Below are 25,711 nucleotides of genomic sequence, written 5' to 3'. Positions count from 1 at the left end.
CTCCGCTTTGCGGCGCCGGCACACCAGGTTCTAGTCCCGGTCAGGGCACCGGATTCTGTCCCGGTTGCCCCTCTTCCAGGCCAGCTCTCTGCTGTGGCCAGGGAGTGCAGTGGAGGATGGCCCAGGTGCTTGGGCCCTGCACCCCATGGGAGACCAGGAGAAGCACCTGGCTCCTGCCATCGGATCAGCGCAGTGCGCCGGCCGCGGCGGCCATTGGAGGGTGAACCAATGGCAAAGGAAGACCTTTCTCTCTGTCTCTCTCTCTCACTGTCCACCCTGCCTGTCAAATAAATAAATAAAAAGAAAAAAAAAATACGAATGAGGAGTCCAGCTGGGCGCCTCGAGGCAGCCTGTGTGGGCTCGCCCAGGGCCTCAGCTGGCACCTTGGCTATAGCGTTGAGTTTGAGCTGCCTTCGAAGTCCCAGTTTGGGATACACTCTTGTGCACCAGCTACATCTGGAAAACACCATATTTTTTCTAAAGATTTATTTATTTATTTGAAAGTCAGAGTTACACAGAGAGAGGAGAGGCAGAGAGAGAGAGAGAGAGAGAAAGGTCTTCCATCTGCTGATTCACTCCCCAGTTGGCCACAACAGCCAGAGCTGCATTGAACCGAAGCCAGGAGCCAGGAACTTCTTCCAGGTCTCCCATGTGGGTGCAGGGGCCCAACCACTTGGGTCATCTTCTATTGCTTTCCCAGGCCATAGCAGAGAGCTGGATCAGAAGTGGAGCAGCCAAGATTTGAACCGCCGCCCATATGGGATGCCGGCGCTGCAGGCAGTGGCTTTACCTGCTACACCACAGCGCCAGCCCAAAAACACGGTATTTGAAGCAAAACTGATACACACAGGCATTTCTTTTTGTTTTGTTTTTTGCTTTTCTAATTTTAGTTCCCACATATGAGAGAACCTGCAGTATTTATCTTTTTTTTTTTTTTACAGATTTATTTTATTTATTTAAAAGGCAAAGTTACAGAGACAGAGAGACAAGGAGAGACAGGGAGAGAGAGCTTCTATCTGCTGGTTTATTTGAAAGGCAGAGTGACAGAGGGAGAGAAAGAGAGACAAAGAGAGAAAAAGATCTTTCATCCACTGGTCCACTCCCCAGATGGCTGCAACAGCTGGAGATGGGGCAGGCCAAAGCAAGGAGCCTGGAACTCCACCCGGGGCTCCCACATGGGCGCAGGGACCCAAGCACGTGGGCCATCTTCTGCTGCTTCCCCAGGTGCATTAGCAGGGAGCTGGATGGGAAGTGGAGCAGCTGGGACTTGAACGTATGCTCACGCTGGATGTAGGCATCTCAGGCAGCGGCTTAACCCGCTGCCCCAAAGCCAGCCCCTCCCCTCCACTTTTTGACAGCCCTGCAGCTCAAGGGTGGCCCATAATCTTTCCAAAAACTTCCTGGATGGAAACAGGCCCAGACAGGTTCACAATTAGAGCGTCTGATAGCAGGGCCAGGCGCAGCTGACAGCTTTATCCTTCCTGCTCTGATCTCCTTTGGTCCAGAAACAAACGTAACAGGCTGCTCTCCCCTGGGAAGCCGGAACCAGGCTTTGAACCAGCTACACTGCGGGCGTCCTGACCCGGTCAGCCCACAGGACACATTTCAGACAAAGAAGCTGTGCTAAGCATTTGTATCTACAGTTTCATCTTCTCCAAGAGCATTCACATTGCTCGGTAATTTCTCACAATGGCCAGGAATAGAGGATCACTTGATCTTTCTAATTTTTTAAAAGATTAATTTAATTATTTGAAAGGCAGAACAAGAGAGAGAGGGAGAGACAGAGAGATAAATTTTACATCTGCTGCCTTACTCCCTAAATGGCCACAATAGCCAAGGCCTGGACCAGCCCAGCCCAATCCCAGGAACCTGGAACTGTCCAGGTCTCTCATGTGGGTGCAGGGACCCAAGCACTTGGACCATCTTCTGCTGCTTCCCCAGGTGCAGTAGCAGGGAGATGGATCAGAAGCGGAGCAGCTGGGACTTGAACCAGTGCTCATATGGGATGCCACGGTCACAGAGACGGCCTAACCCTCGGTGCCACAACGCCAGCCCCTATCATTCTAATTTTATATACAAGGAAGCTGGGGTCAGAAGAATAATTTCACTCACTCCAGGAGAGTTTAATGAGCACCTTCTATGTGCCAGGCCCCAGGCTGGGTATTAAGAGTATGAGGATGAGACGGCAGGTGCTTGGGCTGGCAGGGGAGTCAGGCTGGGACAACTCTGACCCTAACTAGGGTGTCAATCAAGAGCTGGGAAGACCACAGATGAGAGGATTGCTGCCCTGTTAAAGGACAGCTCTGGGAAGGAGTTACTTTAGGTAATATTAAAAACGAAACTCTTGGGGCCAGCATTGTGGTGTAGTGGGTTAACCCACACCCTGAGACGAGTGTCCCATATCAGAGCAGCTAGTTCAAGTCTACCCAGCTGTTCCTCTTCTGATCCAGCTCCCTGCTAATGCCCCTGCGAAAGCAACGGAAGATGGCCCAAGTGCTTGGGTCCCTGCACCCACGTGGGAGCCTGGAGGAAGCTCCTGGCTCCTTGCTTCAGCCTGGCCCACCAGCACCTGGTTGTTGTGACCATCTGGGTAGTGAACCAGTGGATGAAAGATCCTTTTTTGTCACTCTGACTGCAACTAAATAAATAAATCTTTAAAATATATAAATAAACAAAATTGAAGGTGTTTATGTCCGAGATGAAACTAAATTTTATTTGGCCAAGAGATGTGCTTATACGTGCAAAGCTAAGAACAACACAGTGACTGCTGGCAGCAAACCTAGCCAAACCAGGCCAATCTGCAGAGAGGTTACGGGTACTCAGGGAAACAGTGTCATGGCCAAGTTCTGCAGCGGAATCTGGTGAGGCTGAACCCCCAGGGAGTTGAACTATTGAAAAGTAAATCACTGTGGTGCCGCACACCTGCTGCCGGCATCCCATGTGGGCACCTGTTAATTATAGCCCTGGCTGCTCCACTTCCGATGCAGCTCACTGCTAATGCTCCTGGGAAAGCAGTGGAAAATGGTCCAAGTTCCTGGGCCCCTGCTCCCACATGGGAGACCCAGAAGAAGCTCGTGGCCCCTGGCTTCAGCCTGACCCAGCCCCGGTTGTTGCAGCCATTTGGGGAGTGAACCAGCAGATGGAAGATCTCTCTCGTCTCTCTCTCTAACTCTGATTTTCAAATAAATAAATAAATCTTAAAAAAATTAAATTGGTAAAAGTGGACTTGTTCTTCTCTTAAAAAAATAAAAAGATATAAAGTATACAAAGCAAGCAGCAGGGCTGGAGTTGTGGCACAGCAGGCTAAGCCCGGCTGTGACTCGGGTATCCTGTATCAGAGTGCTGGGTCCAGTCCCGGATCTTCTGCTTCCCATTCAGCTTCGTGCTAACACACAGCCTGGGGAGGCTTCCGTCCTTGGGACCCTTTCACCCGTGGGAGAGACCCAGATGGAGCTCCTGGCTGCTGGCTTTGGCCTGGCCCAGCCCTGGCTGTCTTAGGCATTTGGGGAGTGAACCAGCATTGTCTCTCTCTGCCTTAAAAGAAAGAAATAGAAAGAAAAGAAAAGAGAGAGAGGAAGGAAGGGAGAAAAAAAATATATTTTTTTTGACAGGTAGAGTTAGACAATGAGATAGAGAGACAGAGAGAAAGGTCTTCCTTCCATTGGTTCACTCCCCAAATGGCTGCTATGCAGAAGCCAGGAGCCAGGAGCCAGGTGCTTCCTCCTGGTCTCCCATGGGGTGCAGGGCCCAAGCACTTGGGCCATCCTCCACTGCCTTCCCGGGCCACAGCAGAGAGCTGGACTGGAAGAGGAGCAATTGGGACTAGAACCCAGGGTGCCAGCGCCACAGGCAGAGGATTAGCCTAATGAGCCGTGGCACCGGCCAAAAAATCTTTTTAAAAAGTAGGCAGCAAGATCGGCTTTTCCAATGGAAAGAGTGTGCATGCACACTAAATATAGTAACATAGAGACTGAGTGTGTGCGTGCATATTCACTACAGGAACACAGGGGTGGGTGTCTGGCACCTTGAGGCAGCTTGGTGCGCCTGCACCCCGTATCAGAATGCCTGTGCCTGCGTTCAGGCCCCAGCTCCCTCCTGATTCCACCTTCCTGCTAACGAGCACTCTGGGGGGCAGTAGATGATGGGTTAAATACTTGAATTCCTGCCACCCACATGGGAGACGAGGCCTTTCAAATAAATCAAAATAAATAAAAATGTTAACTATATATATATATACACACACATAGTAAAACATAAGCTTGCATGTACATAAAACACTTCTGGGACGATTCCTTAAAATAGCGGTCACCCCTGGGATGGGACAGACGATTGCTATGTGCTCCATCACCTTGCATGAAGCTGTTTTACCATGCACTTGCAAAATTTTCAATTAAATTCTTTAAAAACAAACAAAAAATACAGCACGTCTATGATGTAATAATGTAATATTTAGCGGTTTTTTTTTTTTTTTGGTAAGATTTATTTATTTATTTGAAAGGGAAAAAGAGAGAGAGAGAGAGAAAGATCTTCCATCTGCTGGCTCACCCCCCAAATGCCCATAACAGCCAGTACTGGGCTAGGCTGAAGCTAAGAGCCCAGAGCTCCATCCAGGTCTTCCACCCGGGAGTCAGGGGCCATCATCTGCTGTCTCCCAGGATTTGCATTAGTAGGAAGCTGGATCAGAAGCAGAGCAGCCAGGGCTGGGACCAGCACTCTGATAGGGCATGGAGGATTCCCAAGTAGTGGCCCAATCTGCTGCACAACACCCACCCCCACCCCCAACTCAGGATTGCCCGGAATTGTCTAAATACTTCCTGTTTCCCTATGTGTTTCCCACAACAGCCCTCTGAGGTAAGAAAGACTGTGCCTCCATTCCGCAGATTAGGAAACTGAGGCAACTGGCCCCAGGTCATACAGAGATTACTGGAAGAGTGGGGATCTGAACCCACGTAACCTGGCTTTGAAGTCTGGGGTGTGAGTCCCAGCAGTGCTGGCGCTACCTCTCCCATTCTGGCCAGAGGCGGTACAAGCGTACTCTGCAGGGTGAGCATACTTATTTTGTTTAACCGTCCTCCTGGGCCACACTCTGGTTGCTTTCCGGTTTTGCCACTGCCTCCCCAGCTGCAGAGATGTCTTTGTGTTGGCCCCTTTGCCCCTGGGCTAATCATCTGTAAGAGGAGTCCAGAAGCGAAACGGCTGCTTCATCTAAAACTGTTGTTATGGAATCATTTTCCCTTTTATGAAAGACCAACTTGTCTTCCTTTTATGTACGAGGGTGAGGAAGCAGAGCAGGAGTCTAATAGCTAAAGAAGTTCAAGGCAAGCAGAAAACAAGCAAAGATAGCGGTCTCTGTATTTTTGTCTGGTTGATTTATGCTTTTTAAATTTTTTTTTAAGTTTCTGTGAATTTTAATTTTTATAGTTGAGAGGCAGAGAGAGAGAGAGAGCTCTCCCGTTGGCTGGTGCCCTCCCCAGGTACCTGCAACAGCCAGCGCTGGGCTAGGCCAAAGATAGGAGCTGCGAGTTCAATCTGGGGCTCGCAGGTGGGTGTCGGCCCAGGTATTTAAGCCCTCCCGGCTGCTCCCGGGAAGCCAGAATTGTGAGAGAGCTGTGGCTCCCACAGACGCTCCGATACGGCATGCGGGTATCGAAGTGATGTCTCAACTGCTGTGCCCAAGGCCCACCAGCCAACCAGGGCATTTCTGAGAGTGAAAGACGCCAAGAGGTGTAAACCTGGATTGCCCTAGAGAGGCGAGGTTGCTTGGTTTGATTGGCTTGTTAATTTATCAAAAATTTTCCATTTGACATGCTTATTTGGTTTCCAAAGTAACAAAGACTCCCATCATCCCCAAGTAGGATGCTTTCTGTCTTCAATGCTTGGGGTGGGGCAACACTGGGTCCTGCTCCTCCCCAGCCACAGGGACATGTGGCACTGTCTAGAGACATTTTTTAGTTAACAGGGCTGGGCAGGTGGGAGCGCCGCTGGCTTCCAGTGGGCGGAGGCCTAGGACATGGCTCAGTACAAGGTGTTGAGGAGCCTGCCCAGCAAAGAATTAGAACGCTGGCAGGTGCCTTTGTCACAGCTGCTCCGCCTTCCCAGCTCCAAGGAGGCTCCAGGCAGACAGGTGAGACGTGGGTGTCGTCGCGCGCTCGGCATGGAGCTGATGCTTCATGAGGACTGAAGGCGGGGAGGAGGGAAGGTGGGGAGGTGCACCACGTTCAAAGCTGGGGTTCTGGGAGCCTGCTGCTTGAACTTCTCTTTGAGTCCTGTAGTCGGTTGATAGGCATTTCATTCACTTAACACTTAATGTTTTTAAAGATTCATTTATTTTTATTTGAAAGGCAGAGTTACAGAAAGAGAGGGAGAGACAGAGATGAGGAGAGAGAAAAAGAAAGAATGAGAGAGAGGGAGAAAGAGAGAGGGAGAAAGAGAGAGGATATATATAGAGAGAGGTCTTCCTTCCATGGTTTGCTCCCCAAATGACCACAATAATAGGGGCTGGGCCAGGTCAAAGCCAGGAGCCAGGAACTTCCTCTGTCTCCCATGTGGTGGCAGGGCCCAAAGACTTGGCTACTTCCACTGCTTTCCCAGGCCACCAGCACGGAGTTAGATCTGAAGTGGAGCAGCCAGGACTGGAACCAGTGCCCATATGGGATGCCTGCGTCACAAGCAATGGCTTTACCTGCTACGCCACCATGTCAGCCCTTCAACACTTTAAAATGTTATTAAGCATTTCCTACACACTAGCAGTGTTCTAGGTACTGGGGAATTAGCAGACAGTAGGCAGAGTCCCTGCTCTGATAAAGTTTTTTTTTAAGATTTATTTATTTATTCAAAAGGTATATTTACAGAGAGAGGCAGAGAGAGAGAGAGAGGTCTTCCATCTGCTGGTTCACTCCCCAGATGGCCACAATGGCCAGAGCTGCGCTGATCCAAAGCCAGGAGCCAGGAGCTTCTTCCCGGTCTCCCACCCGGATGCAGGGGCCCAAGGACTTAGGCCATCTTCCACTGCTTTCCCAGCCAATATCAGAGAGCTGAATTAGAAGTGGAGCAGCTGGGACTCGAACCGGTGCCTGTATGGCAGGCCTACACTGTAGGCAGCAGCTTTACCTGCTATGCCACAGTGCTGGCCCCATAAAGTTTATTCTGATAGGGGAAGATACACAATAAGTAAGGAAACAAGACCATTTTAGATCACAACAAGCATGAATATAAAAGGGTAACGCACGAGGGAATGAGGGGGTAGGACCACATATTCCAGGTAGGGGGAACACGAGGCGTCTCAGCTGCTGATGAGCAAGCACCGGCAGTGGGAAGCTCCAGGCCTGGGGGCAGCGTGATCCAGCAGAGACAACTGCAAGGACCCTGAGGCTGAAACACAGTGGCCCTTCATTGAGCAGAAATGAGCAAGTGGCCCACACGACGGCCTGGGCTAACCGCCCAGTGAGGCCGCATCCCACAGCTGAGTGCTGATTAGAGTCTCAGCTACTTAGGCTCCAGTCAGGCCTCCCGCTAATGGACCTGGGAAGGCAGCTGATGGTGGCCCAAGTGCTTGGGTCCCTGTCACCCACGTGGGAGATGATGAAGTCCAGGTTCCTGGCTTCAGCCTGGTCCAGTCCTGGTTATTGTGGCCATGTAGAGTGAACCAATGGGAGGAAGACATGTGTGTGTGTGTGTGTGTGTGTGTATCTCCCTCTCCCTCTGTCATTCTGCCTTTGAAATAAATAAATCTTGAAATAAAACCCAGCGAGCGGGCCAGTGCCGTGGCTCACTAGGCTAATCCTCCACCTGCAGTGCTGGCATCCCATATGGGCACCAGGTTCTAGTCCCGGTTGCTCCTCTACCAGTCCAGCTCTCTGCTGTGGCCCCAGAGGGCAGCGGAGGATGGCCTAGGTGCTTGAGCCCCTGCACCTGCATGGGAGACCAGGAAGAAGCTCCTGGCTCCTGGCTTTGGATCGGTGCAGCGCTGGCTGAGGCAGCCATTTGGGGAATGAACCAACGGAAGGAAGACCTTTCTCTCTCACTGTCTAACTCTGTCAAATAAAAAAAAAAAAAAAAAAGAAAGAAACAAAACCCAGCTAGAAGGAACAATGATGTTTAGATTTTATTTCCACTGCAATTGGAAACTTGATCTGTTTTTTCTTTTTCTTTTTAAAAATTTATTTATTTTACTTGAAAGGCAGAGTTACAGAGAGATAGGGCAGAAGCAGAGAGAGAGGGAGAGAGGCCTTCCATCTGCTGGTTCACTCCCCAATTGGCTGCAATGGCCAGAGTTGTGCTGATCCAAAGCCAGGAGCCAGGAGCTTCCTCCCGGTCTCCCACATGGGTGCCGGGGCCCAAGCACTTGGGCCATCTTCTACTGTTTTTCCAGGCCACAGCAGAGAGCTGGATCATTAGAGGAGCAACAGGGATTCGAACATCCCATATGGGATGTCGCCACTGCAGGCGGCTGCCTTACCCGCTATGCCACAGCGCCGGCCCTTGATCAGTGTTTTTTTAAAGATCGCGCTGGCTTCTCTGGAGCAATGTGTGAAACATCTACTAGATTAAAAATCTAAAATTATTGTAAAAAAAAAAAGTTACATAGCCAGGAGCCGGTTGTCCAAGGGGAAACCTTCCAGGTCCAGAAGGGGGCGCTCTAGCCGCCGGGTTGGCCTAATCCACCCTGGGCTCTCTTTGGTAGGTTTCGGAGAAGTCGGTCGCTTCCGGGAGCGATGCGTCCTCTCTATCCGCCGCCGTCTCTGTGGTCGCCGAGGCCCCGCCCCTCCCGGGCCGGCCGCGAGCGCCTCGGACTCTGCCCGGAGCCGACCCGGGGACCGCAGTGATAGCTCGCTAGTAGGACTCGGGGTCATGGCGGTCCCGGGGCCCGCGCCTGGAGCCGGCTCCAGGTGAGCAGGCGGCTGGGAGGCGAGCTGGGTCTGGGGCGTCCGGCCCGGGGATGTGGCGTCCGCCGCGCTGAGCCCCCTTCCCGGCTCAGGTGGCCGCGCAGGGCGCCCGCCCTCCTGTGGGATCCGGGGCTGCACTGCCCCGCTGCTGCCCCTCGGCCTTGGCGCGGAGTCCGTCGCCGCCTGCTCCCTGCTTGTGGGCTCTCGCCTTCGCAACTGGCATTCTCTGGGTGCGCAGGACTGATGGTGCCAACCCCTCCTTTTATGATCGTCCTTGCGGTTCTGTCCCCTTCTCTCCCCTTCTCAGACACCCACCGCCGTGCTGTGGTGAGGGAGGGTTTTTACAGTCACCTTTAAAAGTTACCCTAAAAACAGTGACTTTGAATTTATAGAAATGGTAATATACTGTGATTAAAAAAATTTACCTCCAGTTTTTTTGTTTTTTTTTTTTGTTTTTTTTTTTTTTTAAGATTTATATATTTATTTCCAAGGTAGAGTTACAGAGAGAGAGAATCTTTCGTCTGCTGGTTCACTCCCCAAATGGCGGCAGTGGCCGGAGCTGGGCCAGGCGGAAGCCAGGAGTCAGGAGCTTCACCCAGGTCTCCTACTCAGGCCATCTTGCGCTGCTTTCCCAAGTGCATCAGCAGGGAACTGGATTGAAAGTGGAGCAGCCTGCGGTGAAGCCGCCGCCTGCAGTGCCAGCATCCCACATGGGCACCGGTTCGAGACCTGGCTGCTCCACTTCCGATCCAGCTCTCTGCCATGGCCTGGGAAATCAGTAGAAGATGGCGTGCACCTGTCCTGCACCTGTGTGGGAAGACCTGGAGGAAGTTCCTGGCAACTGGGACTCGAACCTGTGCCCATATGGGTGCCGGCCCCCACGTTGTGTATTTGTCATCCTGTGCTGTGGGGCACTCTGGTTCTCACTTGTGGGTGCTGTGTGATGCCACTCTGTGTGCATAGACCTCTTCCTTCCTTCCTCCCTTCTTCCTTCCATTACAGAGAGAGAGAGTCTTCCATCCACTGGTTCACTCACCAAATGGCCGCAATAGCTAGAGCTGAGCTGATCCAAAGCCAGGAGCCAGGAGCTTCTTCTGGGTCTTCCACGGGAGTGCTTGGGCCATCTTCTACTGCTTTACCAGGCCATAGTAGAGAGCTGGATGGAAGTGGAGCAGCCGGGACTTGAACCAGCGCCCACATGGGATGCCGGTGCTGCAGGCCGGGACTTTAACCCTCTGCGCCCCATAGACCTAGGTTGTTTCCAGCTTTTCACCACCACAGACCACAGTTCAGGAGCATTCTGGCAGGTGTGTCCCCATGGTCACCTCTGATCTGCTGGGTTGTTCCCTGGAGCACTTACACCCGTTTGTACATCCCAGCAGAAGGTTCCAGTTGCCCGTATCGTTTGGGCTTGTCTGGTCTGGAGAGTGCCGATCTCGTGGCTGCAAAGTGTTCTCCCCCTGTGTTCACATTCCTGTGCCGGTTAGCCATCTGCTTTTCCTCTTTGTGAATCACCTGTGTATATCCTTTCTCGGCTTCCTGGTGTGCAGGAACAGGTTGTGTGCTGTGGATTCAGTTTGTGTTGCTTTTACACTGCACGTAGCTGCTCCAGCTCTTTAAGACACTGTGTTGGGCCGGCGCCGTGGCTCACTAGGCTAATCCTCCGCCTTGCGGCGCCGGCACACCGCGTTCTAGTCCCGGTCAGGGCACCGGATTCTGTCCCGGTTGCCCCTCTTCCAGGACAGCTCTCTGCTGTGGCCCGGGAGTGCAGTGGAGAATGGCCCAAGTCCTTGGACCCTGCACCCCATGGGAGACCAGGATAAGTACCTGGCTCCTGCCATCGGATCAGCACCTGGCTCCTGCCATCGGATCAGCGTGGTGCGCTGGCTGCAGCGCGCCAGCCGCGGCGGCCATTGGAGGGTGAACCAACGGCAAAGGAAGACCTTTCTCTCTGTCTCTCTCTCTCTCACTGTCCACTCTGTCTGTCAAAAAAAAAAAAAAAAAAAAGAAAGAAAGAAAAGAAAAGAAAAGACACTGTGTTGAACAAAAATATTTAATCATAATGAAATTAAATCCATCAGTTTTGCCTTTATTATTTGTGGATCGGGGATCTGATTGGAGGAATACTTTCCCACCTCGGTATCATTTGGGTATCTCCATTCAGATATTCTCCTGGCCGGAGCCGTGGCTCAATAGGCTAATCCTCTGCCTGCGGCGCCAGCACCCTGGGTTCTAGTCCCGGTTGGGGCACCGGATTCTGTCCCGGTTGCTCCTCTTCCAGTCCAGCTCTCTGCAGTGGAGGATGGCCCAAGTCCTTGGGTCCTGCACCTGCATGGGAGACCAGGAGAAGCACCTGGCTCCTGGCTTTGGATCAGCGTGGTGCACTGGCTGCAGCGCGCCGGCCGCAGCAGCCATTGGGTGAACCAATGGAAAAGGAAGGCCTTTCTCTCTGTCTCTCTCTCTCACTGTCCGCCTGTCAAAAAAAAAAAAAAAAAAAAAAAAAAAAAAAAAAAAAAAAAAAAAGATATTCTCCTGCATTTCCTTGTGTTAATAATGTTACATCTCCCCCACCCTTCCCCCTGCCATTATCAGTATCTGGAAACCCGGTTTCTGCATGGCCCAGCCCCTCTGCAGGACGGTGCAGGGAGGCCTAACAGCAGCTCCCCGAGGCCTCACTGCCCGCCTGGCCGTCCCTCTGCCTCTCTGCTTCAGGCCCAGGTTAGATCTGCAGTTTCTGCAGCGGTTCCTGAGGATACAGAAGGTTCTGTTTCCCTCGTGGTCGGCGCAGAACGTCCTGATGTTCCTGACCCTCTTATGTGTGGCCCTGCTGGGTGAGTGAATGCGGCCGGGGCGGGGGACGGAGGTAGCGCCCTGGTTCTGGGTCCCCCTCCGCCTCTCTAGCGTGTGGGTGAGTGAGAGGGGAGTCTTCTTCTTATTAACCCCTACCACGGACTTCTGACTCCTCGCCCTTGCCCTAGAACAACTGGTCATCTACCAGGTTGGCCTGATCCCCAGTCAGTACTACGGGGTCCTGGGGAGCAAAGACTTGGATGGGTTCAAGGCCCTGACGTTCCTGGCTGTGGTGCTCATCGTTGTCAACTCCTCGGTAAGGCTCCCCCTCCGGTCCAGTGCCGGTGGAGTGCCCAGACCTCCTCCAGGAAGCAGGAGGCAAGCCGCGAGGCTGTGTCCCCTCCCCTTTCTGGGAACTAGGAGGATGCTGGTTGCCCTGGGGGATTGGAGCCTAGACAGGGCATTGATCTTCCTGTTGGCACACTCTGGACCATTCTCTCCCGTGTTTCCATCTCCCAGGGCTGGACCACGAGGTTTGGATTGAATTCAGCATTTAGTGGAAATGGGCATTGTCTGTTTCATTCCCAGACCTCCTGCTTTAGGGAGCTCAGAACACTTTTTTTTTTTTTTTAATATTTATTTATTTATTCGAAAGGCAGAGTTACAGAGAAGCAGAGAGAGAGAGGTCTTCCATTCTCTGGTTCTCTCCCCAAATGGCCACAATGGCCAGAGCTGGGCTGATCCGAAATCAGGAGCCAGGAACTTCTTCCAGGTCTCCCATGCGAATGTAGGGGCCCAAGGACTTGGGCCATCTTCTGCTTTCCCAGGCCACAGCAGAGAGCTGGGTGGGAAGAGGAGCAGCCAGCCGGTACTAGAACTGGCGCCCATATGGGATGCTGGTGCTTCATTCCAGGGCTTTAACCCGCTGCACCACAGCGCCAGCCCCCCCACCCTTTGTTCAGTTGGCTAAAGCCTTCTCATTTTTCTTTCTTTTTAGTTTACTAAGATTTATTTATTTGAAAGGCAGAGTTACAGAGAGAAAATCTTCCATCCACTGCTTTATTCCCCAAATGGCCACAACGTCGAAAATGCTGAGGAAGGAACTGCAGCTGGGTCTATCACGTGGATGGTAGGGGCCCAAGTCCTTGGCCCCTCTTTGGCTGCTTTCCCACAGTAGCAAGGAGCTGGGTCAGAAACAGAGCAGCTAGGACTAGAACCAGTGCTCAGATGGGATGCTGGCGTCATAGGCGGCCGCTTAACCCACTGCGCCTCAATGCCCGCGCCCTGCTCGGGTCTCAGTAGACCTCCATCATCACCTCTTCAAGTCCTCAACTTTCCCCTGTTTCCCTCCGCCACGCCGTCCCTCTCTGTACCGGAGTGTCCTCTGCCATAGCATGCCGCAGCATGCCGCAGCCCTCACCCAGGTTTCCCGGCGGCATCCTGAGCTCACCGCCGTGTCCCAGTGCTCAGCGCATTGGTGCTCCACAGACAGCAGCGGAAGACCCTGCCGCTCTTCTCTGCCGGGCTCTGCCGCCTGTTTTCTTGGAGAAACTGCTTCTCATCCTGCTCCGGCTGCTTTGGATGGGCCTTTAGCCCACACGCACTTACCACATGCTGAACCCCGTTGCCAGCATCGGGGCCAGGGAGGAAGAACATTAGTGGGATGGGCAACGTGGCCCCAGCAAGGCAGGCACCTGTGGGAGCGCAAGGGCCTTGCCTTGGTTGGGCCTTCGGATTTGCAGAGGGAATGAACCCGCGGGTGAATGAGGAAGGGAGAATCCTCTGTAAACAAGAAAAGTGCTGAGTGATCAGAGGGGCCGGGCCGGTCAGCAGAGGCTTCCTGCCAGCCCTGAGCTTTGAACCGAGACTCGCAGGAAGCCAGCTCTCCCTCCCCTCCCTTCCCCTTGCCTCCCCCACTGCACAGCTGAAGAGCTTTGACCAGTTCACCTGCAAGCTGCTGTATGTGAGCTGGAGGAAGGACCTCACCGAGCACCTGCACCGCCTCTACTTCCGGGGCCGCGTGTACTACACCCTGAACGTGCTGCGGGATGACATCGATAACCCGTAGGCGCCTTCCCTGTGCTCATGCCCCTGTGCGTGACCCTGTCCGTCTGGCTTAGCCCTTGGGAGGCCGGGCGGCAGGCCCCAAGGAGATTGTCTGCTTTGGTTACTTACAGATATTGCGCACAGAGGCCAGGCAGGGTGGTGGGGTGGCGGGGTGGGGGTGCTTTGCTGAGGCTGCCTGGAGAGGCTGCAGCATTGAGAACAGGAGCTAAAACAAGGAGGCCAGGAGCAGCTCCCTTTTGTCCGGTTCATACCCTGGGTGGCCGGGGAGGCCCCCTGGAAGACAGTGACCTTGCTGGAAGACCAGCCCTGGGCTTTTCTGCAGGGAACAAACCGACTGCAGGCTAGGATTCAACTGGCACCTCCCAGCTTGCAGCTCGTACACTGCGCCCCAGGTCCCCTTCTGTAAGTTGAGGACGACAGTAGTTCCTGTTTCAGAGGATGAAGGGCTGGGGTTCGGGTAGCCCCGAGCACAGAGCCCAACACATAGCAGGTGCTCCCTGGGAGTGAGGGATGGCCAGTGACTTGCCCAGGGCCACTCAGTCTCATCACGAGTAGCAGTCAGTGTGGCCCTGGGGGTGAGATGGGACCTCGAGGCGGCCTTTCTTCAGCTCAGACCAGCTTCGCAGCAGAGACCCTGGGCAGGCGGCCGCCACTTCCACCCTCAGCGCCTTATGGCGGCTCAGCCGCCCAGCTGGAATGGAGCAGGCTCGGGCTCAAAGCAGAGAAAGTAGGGAGAAGGGAGATAGCAGGGCCAGTTTTCCTGACCATCCAGAGAGAACGGCTGCCTCCCCCTTCAAGTGTCCTCTGGCTCTGCTCAGGGCTGGCACAAGTCCCTGGGTGCTGGAGCCTTGCAGTCTCACTTTTTCTGAGGCACTGTAGGAAGCTGCTGCCCGGAACCCTGATGAAGGCGCTGAGGGTTAGTTGCTCCGGAAAACCAGCCTTCCCTGGGTCCTTCTTCCCGCCGGGTACCTGCTGGCGGCGCTGGAGGGCGAGGTTGGGAGAAGCGGTCAGGTCTGTGCAGCCCGAGGTCCAGCCCCTGTGTCGTCGCCCCAGGGACCAGCGCATCAGCCAGGACGTGGAGCGGTTCTGCCGGCAGCTCAGCAGCATGGCCAGCCAGCTGATCATCTCCCCCTTCACCCTCGTCTACTACACTTACCAGTGCTTCCAGAGGTGAAGCCTCTCCGCCCTCAAGGTCGCCTGGGGTGGGCATTGGCTCTCCCAGGTCAGGTCCGAAGGAGGCCTCCCTCCCCGCCCGCCCACCTGCACCCCAGGGTGTCGTCCTATGGCACGTGCTCAGGCCCAGCTCTGCCTGTTGCCCTCTGCTGTTCCAGCATCGCAGGGATCCTGGCACTTTGACAGCTCTCACTGAATGTCAGGTGCCCCCCCCCCCCCATAGGAGCAGACGGGGCTGCTGAGATGAGACGAGAGGGGAGGCGTCCCGGCTGGGGCCTGTGGGGATATGGGGCACCCCTCACTCTTCCTCGCCCTCCCTCCCTCTGCCTTGCAGCACAGGCTGGCTTGGGCCCGTGAGCATCTTCGGGTATTTCATGCTGGGGACCATGGTGAACAAAACTCTGATGGGGCCCATTGTGACGAAGCTGGTGCAGCAGGAGAAGCTGGAGGGGGATTTCAGGTCAGTCTCCCTCCCCGAGCTCTGGGGCCCCGCAGAGTGGTCAGGGGGTGGGCTCTGGGTGCACACGGCCTGAGTGTGATCGTGGGTGAGGTCTCCCCTCTAAGCTTCCATTTGCTCACCTCTGAAGTGGGGGTGGCCCGGCTGCCTGCCAAGAGACTTGTGAGGCTGAGTGGGCTCGGACGGGACATGCTGAGGACGGTGCCACCGCTGTCATTATCTCCCGGCCTTCTCACACGCTTCTGGTCTAAGTGTCCTCTCTCGCGTCAGTAGGCTGTGGCAGTTGGCGGGCTCAGGCCTGCTCTGTTTCTTGACGTCCTTCAGGCTGGGCACCGAGAGGAGCAGGCGCGGTGGGCAGAGAAGCACCTGCGCAGCAGCAGCCCTGCCTCTGCAGAGCCCCTGCAGCCAGAAGGCCCTGGCACGTCTCATCCCTGTGCTAGGCCCAGGGAGGGGGGTCAGGGCAGCCACGTGTTCGTTTTGGTTTTTAAAATTTTATTCATCTTTTTTATTTATTTTTAAATGTATTTATTTCGGGGGCAGTTAAGACGGTGCCTGGGATGTCCGCATCACACATCAGAGTGCCTGGGTCAGGTCCTGGTCCCTCTGCTTCCTGCTAACACACATCCTGGGCAGCAGTGGTGGCGGCTCAAGTGTTTGGGAGACCCCAGTTGAGTTCTGGGCTCCTGACTTCAGCTTGGCCCAGCCCTGGCTGTTGCAGGCATTTGGGGAGTGAAGCAGCAGATGGAAGATCTCTTTCTGTCTCTCTCTCTGCCTTTAAAAAAGAAAGGAAGAAAATACATAATTCAGACTCCAAATGTATTTACTTATATGAAAGGGAGCTGCCGTCCACTAATTCACTCCCCAGAGGACTGCAGTGGTAAGGGTGGGGGCTGGGGAGAGCAAAGCCAGGTGCTGGTCAGTGCAGCTGTGTGTCACGTGGGTGGCAGGAACCCCACTACTCGAGCCGTCACCGCTGCCTCCCGGCTCTGCATCAGCAGGAGGTGAGTGTTGAACCCAGGTACTCTGGTGTGGGACAGGGACAAATGCCACTCCCTGCCCCTGCAGCCACAGCTTGGAGGGTTTATCTGGCCTGGGAAGAGGGGGTCTTCATCCAGGTCTCTGATGGGGAGGGGCCGGGACTTCCCATCGCCAGCACCCTTTCCCCGTCTGCCCAGGTTCAAGCACATGCAGATTCGGGTGAACGCAGAGCCTGCTGCTTTCTACAGGTGAGTCTGCAGGGGTCATTCCCTTTCTCCCTTGCAGAGCTGATCTTACCACCACCTGCCACTGCTGAGCCCGGTGGCTGAGTGTTGGCTGTGACCCTCTGCCCACGCCTGCCCATCGCGTAGGGCCAGGGGCCGGCCCCTGGACCGGGTGGTTCCTTACAGGGGCCGGCTGTGGTTGGTGGGCCGGCACGGACCCGAGAGTCAGAGAACGCGGTGAGGGCTTCGTGGTCCGTGCTGATGGCTGGGAGGCATCTTGTGCCCGTGGCTTTCTGTCTGCGAAGTGGCCTTCTGCTGGTGCCCGACGCCCATGGCTGAGCCCTGGTCTCGGCAGCGTGGGAGGGGATGGGAGCCTCTCAGATCTGGAGACCGTCTCTCCACGCTGTCCAGGTGGACCCGGCGTCCGGTCTCCTGTGACAGTGTGTGAGGTCCATCCTTCCCTCCAGTGCCCGGGCAGGGCCCTGTGCCCAGTCAGTGTCTGCACCCATAGCGCAGGCTCCAGCGGGTTGTGCTTAGGAAATGGAAGCTACTTTTTGGATCGCCTGTACTTAGGGGTGGATCCGATTTCCCGGAGTTCTTTGCTTTTCTGCCCAGCTCTGTGGCAGTGTGCAGCCAACACCTCCTTGGGAGCACCAAGAATAGGAATCTGAGCAGGTGCTGGGCCCCAGGCTGGGCAGGGCTGCTCTGGGCTCTGGGGGGAGGCACATTCATTCCTGGAGTCCCCGATGGCTGTGTCTGTGGCCTCTCTGCAAAATCGGATTGTGCCAAGAAAGGATAAATTCTACAACCCTCTCCTCTCCTCCAGCCACCTTTCCTGCCTGGAGAATTCCTACCCCGCCTTGAAGCCCCACTCACCTCCTCTGGAGCACTTCCCCACGCTCTGTTTGCTGCATTGGCCCTGAGGACAGGCTTAACTTCCATACTCCATGTCCTGTTTGCCTGCCCTCTGGGCCAGGAGCTCCTGGACGGCAGGACTGTCTTACCCTCCTCTTTATCGCACTAACAGAGCCTGGCCTGAGTGACTGCTCTGAGTTGTTTGTTTTGTTTTAATTTATTCAAAAGTCAGAGTTACACAGAGAGAGGAGAGACAGAAAAAGAGAGGTCTTCCATCCGATGGTTCATTCCCTAGATGGCTGCAACGGCCGGAGCTGCGCCGATCCAAAGCCAGGAGCCAGGAGCTTCTTCTGGGTCTCTCATCTCATTGGGCCATCTTCTACTGCCCTCTCAGGCCACAGCAGAGAGCTGGATCAGAAGAGGAACAGCCAGCACTAGAACTGGCGCCAATATGAGATGCCAGCGCTCAGGCCAGGGCGTTAACCCGCTGAGCCACAGTGCCGGCCCCTGCTCGAAAATATTTATTTACTTATTTAAGATGCAGATTTACAGAAAGAGAGCTTCTATCCACTGGTTCACTCCCCAAGTGTCCCCAACAGCCAGAGCTGGGTCAGGACAAAGTCAGGAACCAGGAGCTTCATCTGAGTTTCCCACATGGGTGCAGGGGCCCAAGAACTTGGGCCATCTTCCGCTGCCTTCCCAGGTGCATTAACAGGGAGCTGGATTGGAAGTGGAGCAGCTGGGACTCGAGCTGGTGCCCATATGAAATGCCAGCGCCCCAGGCCATGGCTTAACCTACTGTGCCAAAATGCCAGCCCCTGGATATTTTGTTTGTTAACAGCAGCTCTCGGGTCTGACACTGTGGCATAGCAGGTACAGCTGCCGCCTTGCAGTGCCAGCATCCCATATGGGTGCCGGTTCAAGTCCCGGCTGTTCCACTTCCTATCCAGCTCCCTGCTAGTGTGCCTTGGAAAGCAGTAGAAAATGGCCCACATCCTTGGGCCCCTGCAGCTGCTTAGGAGACCTGGAAGAAGCTCCACGGTTTGGATCAGCCCAGCTCTGGCTTTGTGTCTCTCTCTGCCTCTCTGTAACTTTACCTTTCAAATAAACAAATAAATCTTTAAAAAAAATAGCAGCTCTGGAACACTGATGGCCACTCATATATCTGACACTTTATATTTGGAAACTTTTTTAATTAAAGACTTATTTGAAAGAGCAACAGAGAAAGAGAGAGAATCTTCCATTCCCTGGGTCACTCCCCAGATGTCCACAACTGCCAGGGCTGGGCCAGACTAAAGCCAGTTGCTCAATCTGGGTCTCCCAGGGCAGCAAGAATCCAAGTACGTGGGTCATCACCTGCTGTCTCTCAAGTGTATCAGCAGAAGGCTGGTTCGGAAGCACGGAGTAGCTGAGACTAGAACCAGGCGCTCTGATAATGGGATACGGGTGTCCCAGGTGTAACCCACTGTGTCACACTACCCACTGCTACTTGGAAACTCTTCATTCTTAATCCAACCTGTTAGGTAGGCATTGTTAGCTCCATTGTACAGCTGAGAAAACTGAGGCTCAGGCTTGAGTTGCCTGCAGGGTCACCAAGTTAGTAACTGGCCAGAGCCAGGATTTGAACCAGGTCTGGCCAACTCTAGAGGTTGTGTCATTTCCATGGACATTGCCATGAGGAATGAGTGGAGCCATGAGTGCGTGCTGGTGGCAGGAACGGTCTGAGGCCAAGATCACGTGGATGGGCTTGGTCCCCAAGGAGGATGTGATGAGGGGTGAGGGCCCCACCTGGCGGAGCCTCTGCAGGCCTGGCGGACATCTGAGCTTTCCTCATCAGAGCTGGGCACGTGGAGCACATGAGGACCGACCGCAGGCTGCAGAGACTCCTGCAGACCCAGAGGGAGCTGATGTCCAAGGAGCTCTGGCTGTACAGTAAGCAGAGGCCCCCAGGCGGGGAGCACTTCCCTTCCCACAGCCCTGCGTCCGCTCCCAGGGAGAGCGGGGCCAGGCTGGCTTCTTCCTGTGCCGGGGCCTCTCACACAGTCTGTCTTCTGCAGTCGGCATCAACACCTTTGACTACCTTGGCAGCATCCTGAGTTACATTGTCATCGCAATCCCCATTTTCAGTGGGGTCTATGGAGACCTGAGCCCCACAGAGCTTAGCGCACTGGTCAGCAAGGTGAGAGCCCCTCCTGGTGACCCCCGATGCTGTCCCCTCGCCCCTTGGGCCAGCGCTGGCTCCGTGGAGCCCACACCCACTGCGCTCCTTCCTGCCCAGAACGCCTTTGTGTGCATCTACCTCATCAGCTGCTTCACCCGGCTCATCGACCTGTCCACCACGCTCTCAGATGTGGCCGGGTACACTCACAGGTGAGCCTGCACCCCGTCCCCCTGGTTCCCAAGCAGAGTCCATGCAGAAGATGGAGCTGAATGAGGAGTGGAACAGAAAAACCCACCCTGGACTGCGTACATGCAACACAGAAGTTGTTTGGCTTTTGCCTGGGCCCCTTTGGCTCTGGCTCAGGTTCTCACTTCCTGTCCAGGATCGGGGAGCTTCAGGAGGCCCTGCTGGACATGTCCTTGAAGTCACAGGACTGCGAGATCCTGGGCGAGAGCCAGTGGGACTTGGACAAGTGAGTCCTGGGCTGGGCCAGAGGGTGGGAGCTGGGAATGCAGGCTGTGGGGGGGGCCCAGCACGGGCTGCCCCTGGAGCCCTGCCCTTCCCTGGCCACGGAGCAGGGTGGGAAGGAGTCGGTGTGAACACTGCATGCTGTGCCAGGCACAGCCCGAGTGTCACAGTCACTGCGCTCGTTTACGTCACTCCCTCCGCTGGCAGAGGTCACACACCTGCCGGGCCCAAGATGACAAAAGACCAGTGCACACCTCTGCTCTTCCTCTGCCTCCCGCCGAGCTCTGGCCCCTGCCCCTTTGCTGGGGGCGTGTCTGTCCCTGAGATGCCTTTAATCCAGCATCTTCTCAGCTCTGGTGCTGCTGACCGCCCTGTGCATCAGGATTTCTCCTCCCTTTTCTTGGGCAAATCACTTCCTGTGGTGTATCTCAGGGTCCTGACCTCTAAGCAGGGGACACGGATGGAGTCTTCCTCCTGGGGTGGCTGTGAGGCTTAGGTGTCACTGTCCGTGGAAGGTGCTCTGACAGTGGCCACGTAGTGAGTGTTCAGAAACGCGGAGGTGGCCGCAGCAGTGGAAATGCCCTCGGGACGCCCGGGTGTGAGTCCCAGCTTCCCGCGGATGCTCACCCTGGGAGCACTGGGTGTTGGCTCAAGCATTGAATCCCTGCTGCCCGCACGGGAGACCCAGACCGAGTTCCTGGCTTCTGTCTTCAGCCTGTCCAGCCTTGGCTGTTGTGGGCATTTGGGGATCATCAGTGGATAGAAGATCTCTATCAATCTCTGCCTGTCTTTCAAATAAGATGGGAAAAAATGGCCATTCATTTAAATTCACCAGAAATAGATTTTTTTGAATGAAAACAGTCTGAAATCATTTTTTAAAAAGATTTATTTATTTGAGAGGCAGAGTTACAGAGAGGAGAGACCGAGAAAGTCTTCCATCTGCAGGTTCACTCCCCAAATGGCCACAATGGCCAGAGCTGGGCTGATCCACAGCCAGGAGCCAGGAGCTTCTTCTGGATCTCCCACGTGGGTGCAGGGGCCCAAGGACTTGGGCCATCTTCCACTGCTTCCCCAGGCCATAGCAGAGAGCTGGATAGGAAGAGGAGCAGCTGGGACTCGAACCAGTGCCTATATAGGATGCAGTGCTGCAGACAGACTTAGCCCATTGCGCCACAGCACCGGCCCCCCAAAAATCATTTTTTTAAAAAAACGAACACTGTGTGGCCAACTCTGTCTTAGGAAATGAAGCACTGATGTTGCCCCTTTTCAAAATGAAAGTTGTGCACCTGTGAGCCCAGAGGCTGGGGTGAGGGCGGTGTTCTTGGAGAAGGCGGACATCCCTCGAGTGTCTGGCATTCAGTACTCCCAGCTGCTCCCCGGTCTTCCCGTCACACCGTGGCACCACGAAAACACACCAACATTAGCGTTACACAAAGTCAGCTCTTGCCCACCCTGGGCAAGTAGCTTAGTTCCTGCTCGGTGGGGTGACAGCTGCAACTCAAGGACTCTGAGGCTCCATGCCTCGCAGAAGGCGGCCCCCTTGCTGGAGCCCTTCCTGTGTGCCCTTCAGGGCTTCTTCCAATGTCACCCCCCTTTAACCTCCGAGGTAGTGCTGTTCTGCTCCCTGTCCTGGGGATCGGAGCTTCAACACAGCCCCTAACAGCCCCCAGGCCGGAAGTGATGTCTCCAAAGAGAAGCCCCTCCCCATGGCCTTCTCTGACCCCAGGGCCCCTGGGTGGCCAGCAGCAGAGCCCGCAGACGTGGCCTTCGTCCTGGAGCGGGTCTCCGTCTCCGCCCCCTCGTCCGACAAGCCACTCATCAAGGACCTGAGCCTGAAGATCTGCGAGGGCCAGAGCCTGCTCATCACGGGCAACACGGGCACGGGCAAGACCTCCCTGCTGCGGGTGCTGGGCGGCCTGTGGGCCAGCTCGCGGGGTAAGCGGGGCCTCCCTGGGGAGAAGAGGCAATCGCCATCCCCAGCACGTCCCCGGATGGAGCTGTATGGGGGGCTCTGCAGGCTCGGTGCAGATGCTGGCGGAGTTTGGGCCCCATGGGGTACTGTTCCTGCCACAGAAGCCGTTCTTCACCGACGGGACCCTGCGGGAGCAGGTCAGCCTTGTGGGCCGCATCCCCCCCAAACCCCCTGCTGCAGTGGGCAGCAGAGTGGTCCATCCTGGGAACTCTGGCTCAGAGAGCATTGCAGTGGGCATTCGTGGTTGGACTTTGAGCAGCTCCTGGGGCGGGTAGATTGGCGGGGGGGGGATCTGCAGACGAGATATCGCCCGTTTGTTGAGCACGAAGCTGGCTTCTGGGCCAGCCTCCCTCAGACACGCAGCAAAGGCCGTGGGGAACCTGCCCCGGGCCGTCTGCTGGCGGGGCCTCTCCCGCTGGGTCCCCCGTCTCTCCTACATCCCCAGGCGTTCGTGGGAAGGCTGGGTGGTGCGGCCCCGGCCCCGCTCGCCTTCCCCAGGCCACCGTGTGTTTGTTTTCAGGTGATTTACCCGCTGAAGGAGATCTACCCGGACTCAGGTGAGCTGCTCTTCCTTGCGGCACGTCCTGCATCTCGGCTGTCCCTGCTCTGCTTTGCCTGACCAGGCCTCCCTGTGTGCCTTGGCCAAGGCCCCAGCCACGCTGCTGGTTTCGGTTGGGTCCCCTCTTCCTCCACCTGCTGACTGTCCTGGGCTCTGAGCCCCAGCCCCACCTTGTTCTGTCTTCGCCTCCTTGTGCAGAGGCGCCCGTCGAGGAGGGGAAGTGAGTTCTTCCATCACCTGCCCCTCCCTTCAGCAAGTGGGCTCACCTGTCCCTGGCGAGCCTCAGCCCAGCATTCTGTGGCTGCTGCCCCTCCCACCTGTCTGTTCTGGCCCGAAGGAGCTGATCTGTTGAGGAAGCCGTCTCTGTTTTGCAGGTTCTACTGATGATGAGAGGATCCTAAGGTTCTTGGACTTGGCAGGCCTGGTAAGTGGGGGCAGGTCCCCAAGGACCCAAGCCCACCTGGGAGCACTGGCCACAGGTCAGTGCTGGCCCAGCTGAGCTGGGCCTGCTGCTGCTGACCCAAGACTGGCAGAGTGGGACTAGAAATCGGCTGTGAGAGCTGTGGGCTGGTTGTTTTGTTTTGTTTTGGTTAAGATTTATTTATTTGAAAGAGTTACAGAAAGAGGTAGAGACAGAGAGAGAGGTCTCCCATCTGCTGGTTCACTCCCCAGATGGCCGCAACGGCCAGAGCTGGGCCGATCTGAAGCCAGGAGTCAGGAGCTTCTTCTGGGTCTCCCACGCAAGTGCAGGGGCCCAAGCACTTGGGCCATCTTCTACTGCTTTCCCAGGCCATAGCAGAGAGCTGAATTGGAAGTGGAGCAGCCAGGACTAGAACCGGTACCCATATGGGATGCCGTTACTGCAGGCGGCGGCTTTACCCACTACGCCACAGTGCCTAGAGAATTTCCAGACCATCTTGAATGGGCTGTGTTGCTCTGGGCTTTACTGTCACACGCTCCACGGAGTCTGAACAGTGCAGTTGGTGGCGTGTTCCTCTGCCTGCGCAGACTGCTCTCTCGGCCCCCACCTCAGTGCGCCCCATGGGTGTGAGGTGCGCCCCAGGGGTGTGTGTGTGTTTGGAGACCAAGGGAGGATTCCCCAGAGGGCGGGAAGCAGGGTCCAGCCCTTACATGGAATTTGTGCCATTGGGTCTGTTGCAGTCCAGCTTGGTGACAAGGACAGACGGTCTGGACCAGCAGGTGGATTGGAACTGGTAGGAATGGTGTGGGGGTAGGGGAGCTCCAGAACTGTCTCCCCCATGAGAACCATGCATCCTGGGGGTTCTGTTCCTGGCCCCTAAGTCTGCTCCATTGGGTACAGGTTTTGTGCCCCTTGAGAACAGAATTTTGGCCTCACCTTTTGTGGGCATCAGGGGCGTGACTGAAAAGGGTGGGGCCTCTGGGGGTCACCCCCTCCGCAGAAAGAACTTCTAGCCCAGACCCCGTGGAGGCAAAGGCCAGCCGGCTCCTCCCTTCAGCAGCCACCCCCTCCCCTCAGGTACGATGTCCTGTCTCCAGGGGAGATGCAAAGACTCTCCTTCGCCCGGCTCTTCTACCTGCAGCCAAAGTACGCAGGTGAGGCGCGCCCTGCAGCCACACATGCGCACACCTGTGCCCGCCTGGGTGTGTCTGTGTCCCGTGCCCGAGAGGGGCAGTGGCTGCCACCCCCCGAGCAGCCGGAGAGAGAACGTAGCGCTGACTGCAGCGGTCGGAGGCCGAGAGCCAGCTGATGGTGGCCCCTCAGCTCTGCCGTCAAGGGAGCAGGCCTCCCGAGCCGTGCTGGCAGAGGTGGGCAGCTGTGCCCTACACAGCAACCCTGGCTTGCATTGGCTAGGCGGTCCCAGGGCAGGCGGGGTTTGTCTTTAGGAAAGTGAGGGATTTCCCCTGTGCTCACAGGAGGATTCCCTGGGCTCTAGAGGCCCCTCCTCTCCCAGGGGCCCGACTGTGGCCCAGGCTGAGTGCAGGTTGGAGACCAGAGGCCGCAGGGCAGGGCTGAGGTCTTGCACTGCTCCTGCGTTACCCCACGCAGTTCTCGATGAAGCCACCAGCGCGCTGACGGAGGACGTGGAGGGCGAGCTCTACCGCATCGGCCAGCAGCTGGGCGTGACCTTCATCAGCGTGGGCCACAGGCGCAGCCTGGAGAAGGTGCGGGGCTCGCGGGCCGCCAAGGGGTGGGGCGGCAGGCTGGCCATCATTCCCCGGCCCCAGACGCCTGACCCTGCGTCGCGGTCTCTCCTAGTTTCACTCCTTGCTTCTGAGGCTCTGTGGAGGAGGAAGATGGGAACTGAGCAGACTCAAGGCGCCATGAGGCTGAGTACGGGACTGGCCCCGGGCAGGCCAGCTGAGCTCCCGGTGGGTGCGCGCAGGCGAGGCCCGTGGGGGAGCCCTGGCCAGGGCGGCCCAGGGACAGGCCTCCATGCTTGAAGTGCTGATTCCTTACACATTACTTCAGCCCCTGTTGGCTGAAGGAAAATCGGAGCGTGTGGGATCATGAGGAATTTGCAGGGTCAGGGTGGAAAGAATACTGGCCCTGGAGTGAAGAGATTCAGCTCAGGTTTGCAACTGTAATGAACTGACCATGGAAATTTTATAACTTCTTAAAAAGAAATAGTGCAGTATTAAAAAGAGTATTTTTGCAGCTCTGCCTTCTGTACCTCTGTGTGACAGAATCATCTGTGTTCTCTGCTCTCCCGGGAGCCCGGGGGCAGGAGTACTGCTCTCCGCCCTGGGCTGCAGGCTCCTGCAGGCCCTGTCCTTCCACCTGTCGCTTTCCGGCTGTCAGCAGCCTTGGTACCTGAGCCAGGAGCCTCAAGGGCCCTCTTGTCCTTCTTATCTTAATCCAGATAAGAATAAATCCCTTTCCCTTATCAACTAAAGTAAGCTTTGGCATTCTCACACATAACCCACTTTAGGGATCAACAATAACAAACCAGATAGAGGAGACAGTTACTGAACCGGAGTCCTCACCCAGAGTCCCATTGTCTGTGCATCACCCTCATGATTCTTTTTTTTTTTTTTTTTTTTTTTTGCCAGATGCCTGTATTTTTTATGACATAAATGATGTAATTTTTTTATTTGACAGGTAGAATTAGAGAGACAGAAAGGTCTTCCTTCCATTGGTT

The 25,711-nt window shown here is 55.5% G+C and overlaps 1 protein-coding gene and 1 long non-coding RNA gene across 10 annotated transcripts; one reads left to right on the top strand and one right to left on the bottom strand.

Moving 5' to 3' along the window:
• The first annotated feature begins 8,691 nt into the window (after positions 1 to 8,691).
• ABCD4 (ATP binding cassette subfamily D member 4) lies at positions 8,692 to 25,227 on the top strand. Of its 9 annotated transcripts, none has more exons than XM_002719583.6 (19): positions 8,692 to 8,888; positions 11,598 to 11,716; positions 11,864 to 11,991; positions 13,600 to 13,739; positions 14,796 to 14,912; positions 15,250 to 15,375; positions 16,548 to 16,598; positions 19,267 to 19,361; positions 19,487 to 19,608; positions 19,708 to 19,799; positions 19,973 to 20,062; positions 21,785 to 21,993; positions 22,076 to 22,167; positions 22,551 to 22,587; positions 22,964 to 23,013; positions 23,751 to 23,803; positions 24,088 to 24,164; positions 24,619 to 24,734; positions 24,829 to 25,227. In XM_002719583.6, the coding sequence occupies exons 1-19, from the start codon at positions 8,851 to 8,853 to the stop codon at positions 24,895 to 24,897; spliced, it is 1,821 nt and encodes a 606-aa protein (XP_002719629.2). In that variant the 5' UTR covers positions 8,692 to 8,850; the 3' UTR covers positions 24,898 to 25,227. The 9 variants fall into 9 exon arrangements, 6 of the variants coding, with proteins under 6 accessions (XP_002719629.2, XP_008270274.2, XP_051682207.2 ...); XM_008272052.5 differs by having other exon boundaries at positions 21,722 to 21,993; XM_051826247.3 differs by having other exon boundaries at positions 8,712 to 8,888; positions 13,600 to 13,768; positions 21,722 to 21,993.
• LOC149120109 (uncharacterized) lies at positions 20,069 to 22,970 on the bottom strand. Its single transcript, XR_016226708.1, has 3 exons — positions 22,560 to 22,970; positions 21,345 to 21,439; positions 20,069 to 21,147 (listed from the first exon to the last, which is right to left on the bottom strand). It is a non-coding gene; the product is annotated as an uncharacterized LOC149120109 (long non-coding RNA).
• Positions 25,228 to 25,711: the final 484 nt, after the last annotated feature.

Source organism: Oryctolagus cuniculus, chromosome 20, assembly GCF_051225735.1.
Source record: "Oryctolagus cuniculus isolate XC-2025 breed Fujian yellow rabbit chromosome 20, ASM5122573v1, whole genome shotgun sequence".
In the NCBI taxonomy this organism is placed as follows: domain Eukaryota; kingdom Metazoa; phylum Chordata; class Mammalia; order Lagomorpha; family Leporidae; genus Oryctolagus; species Oryctolagus cuniculus.
This window is presented reverse-complemented; position numbering and strand designations above follow the sequence as displayed.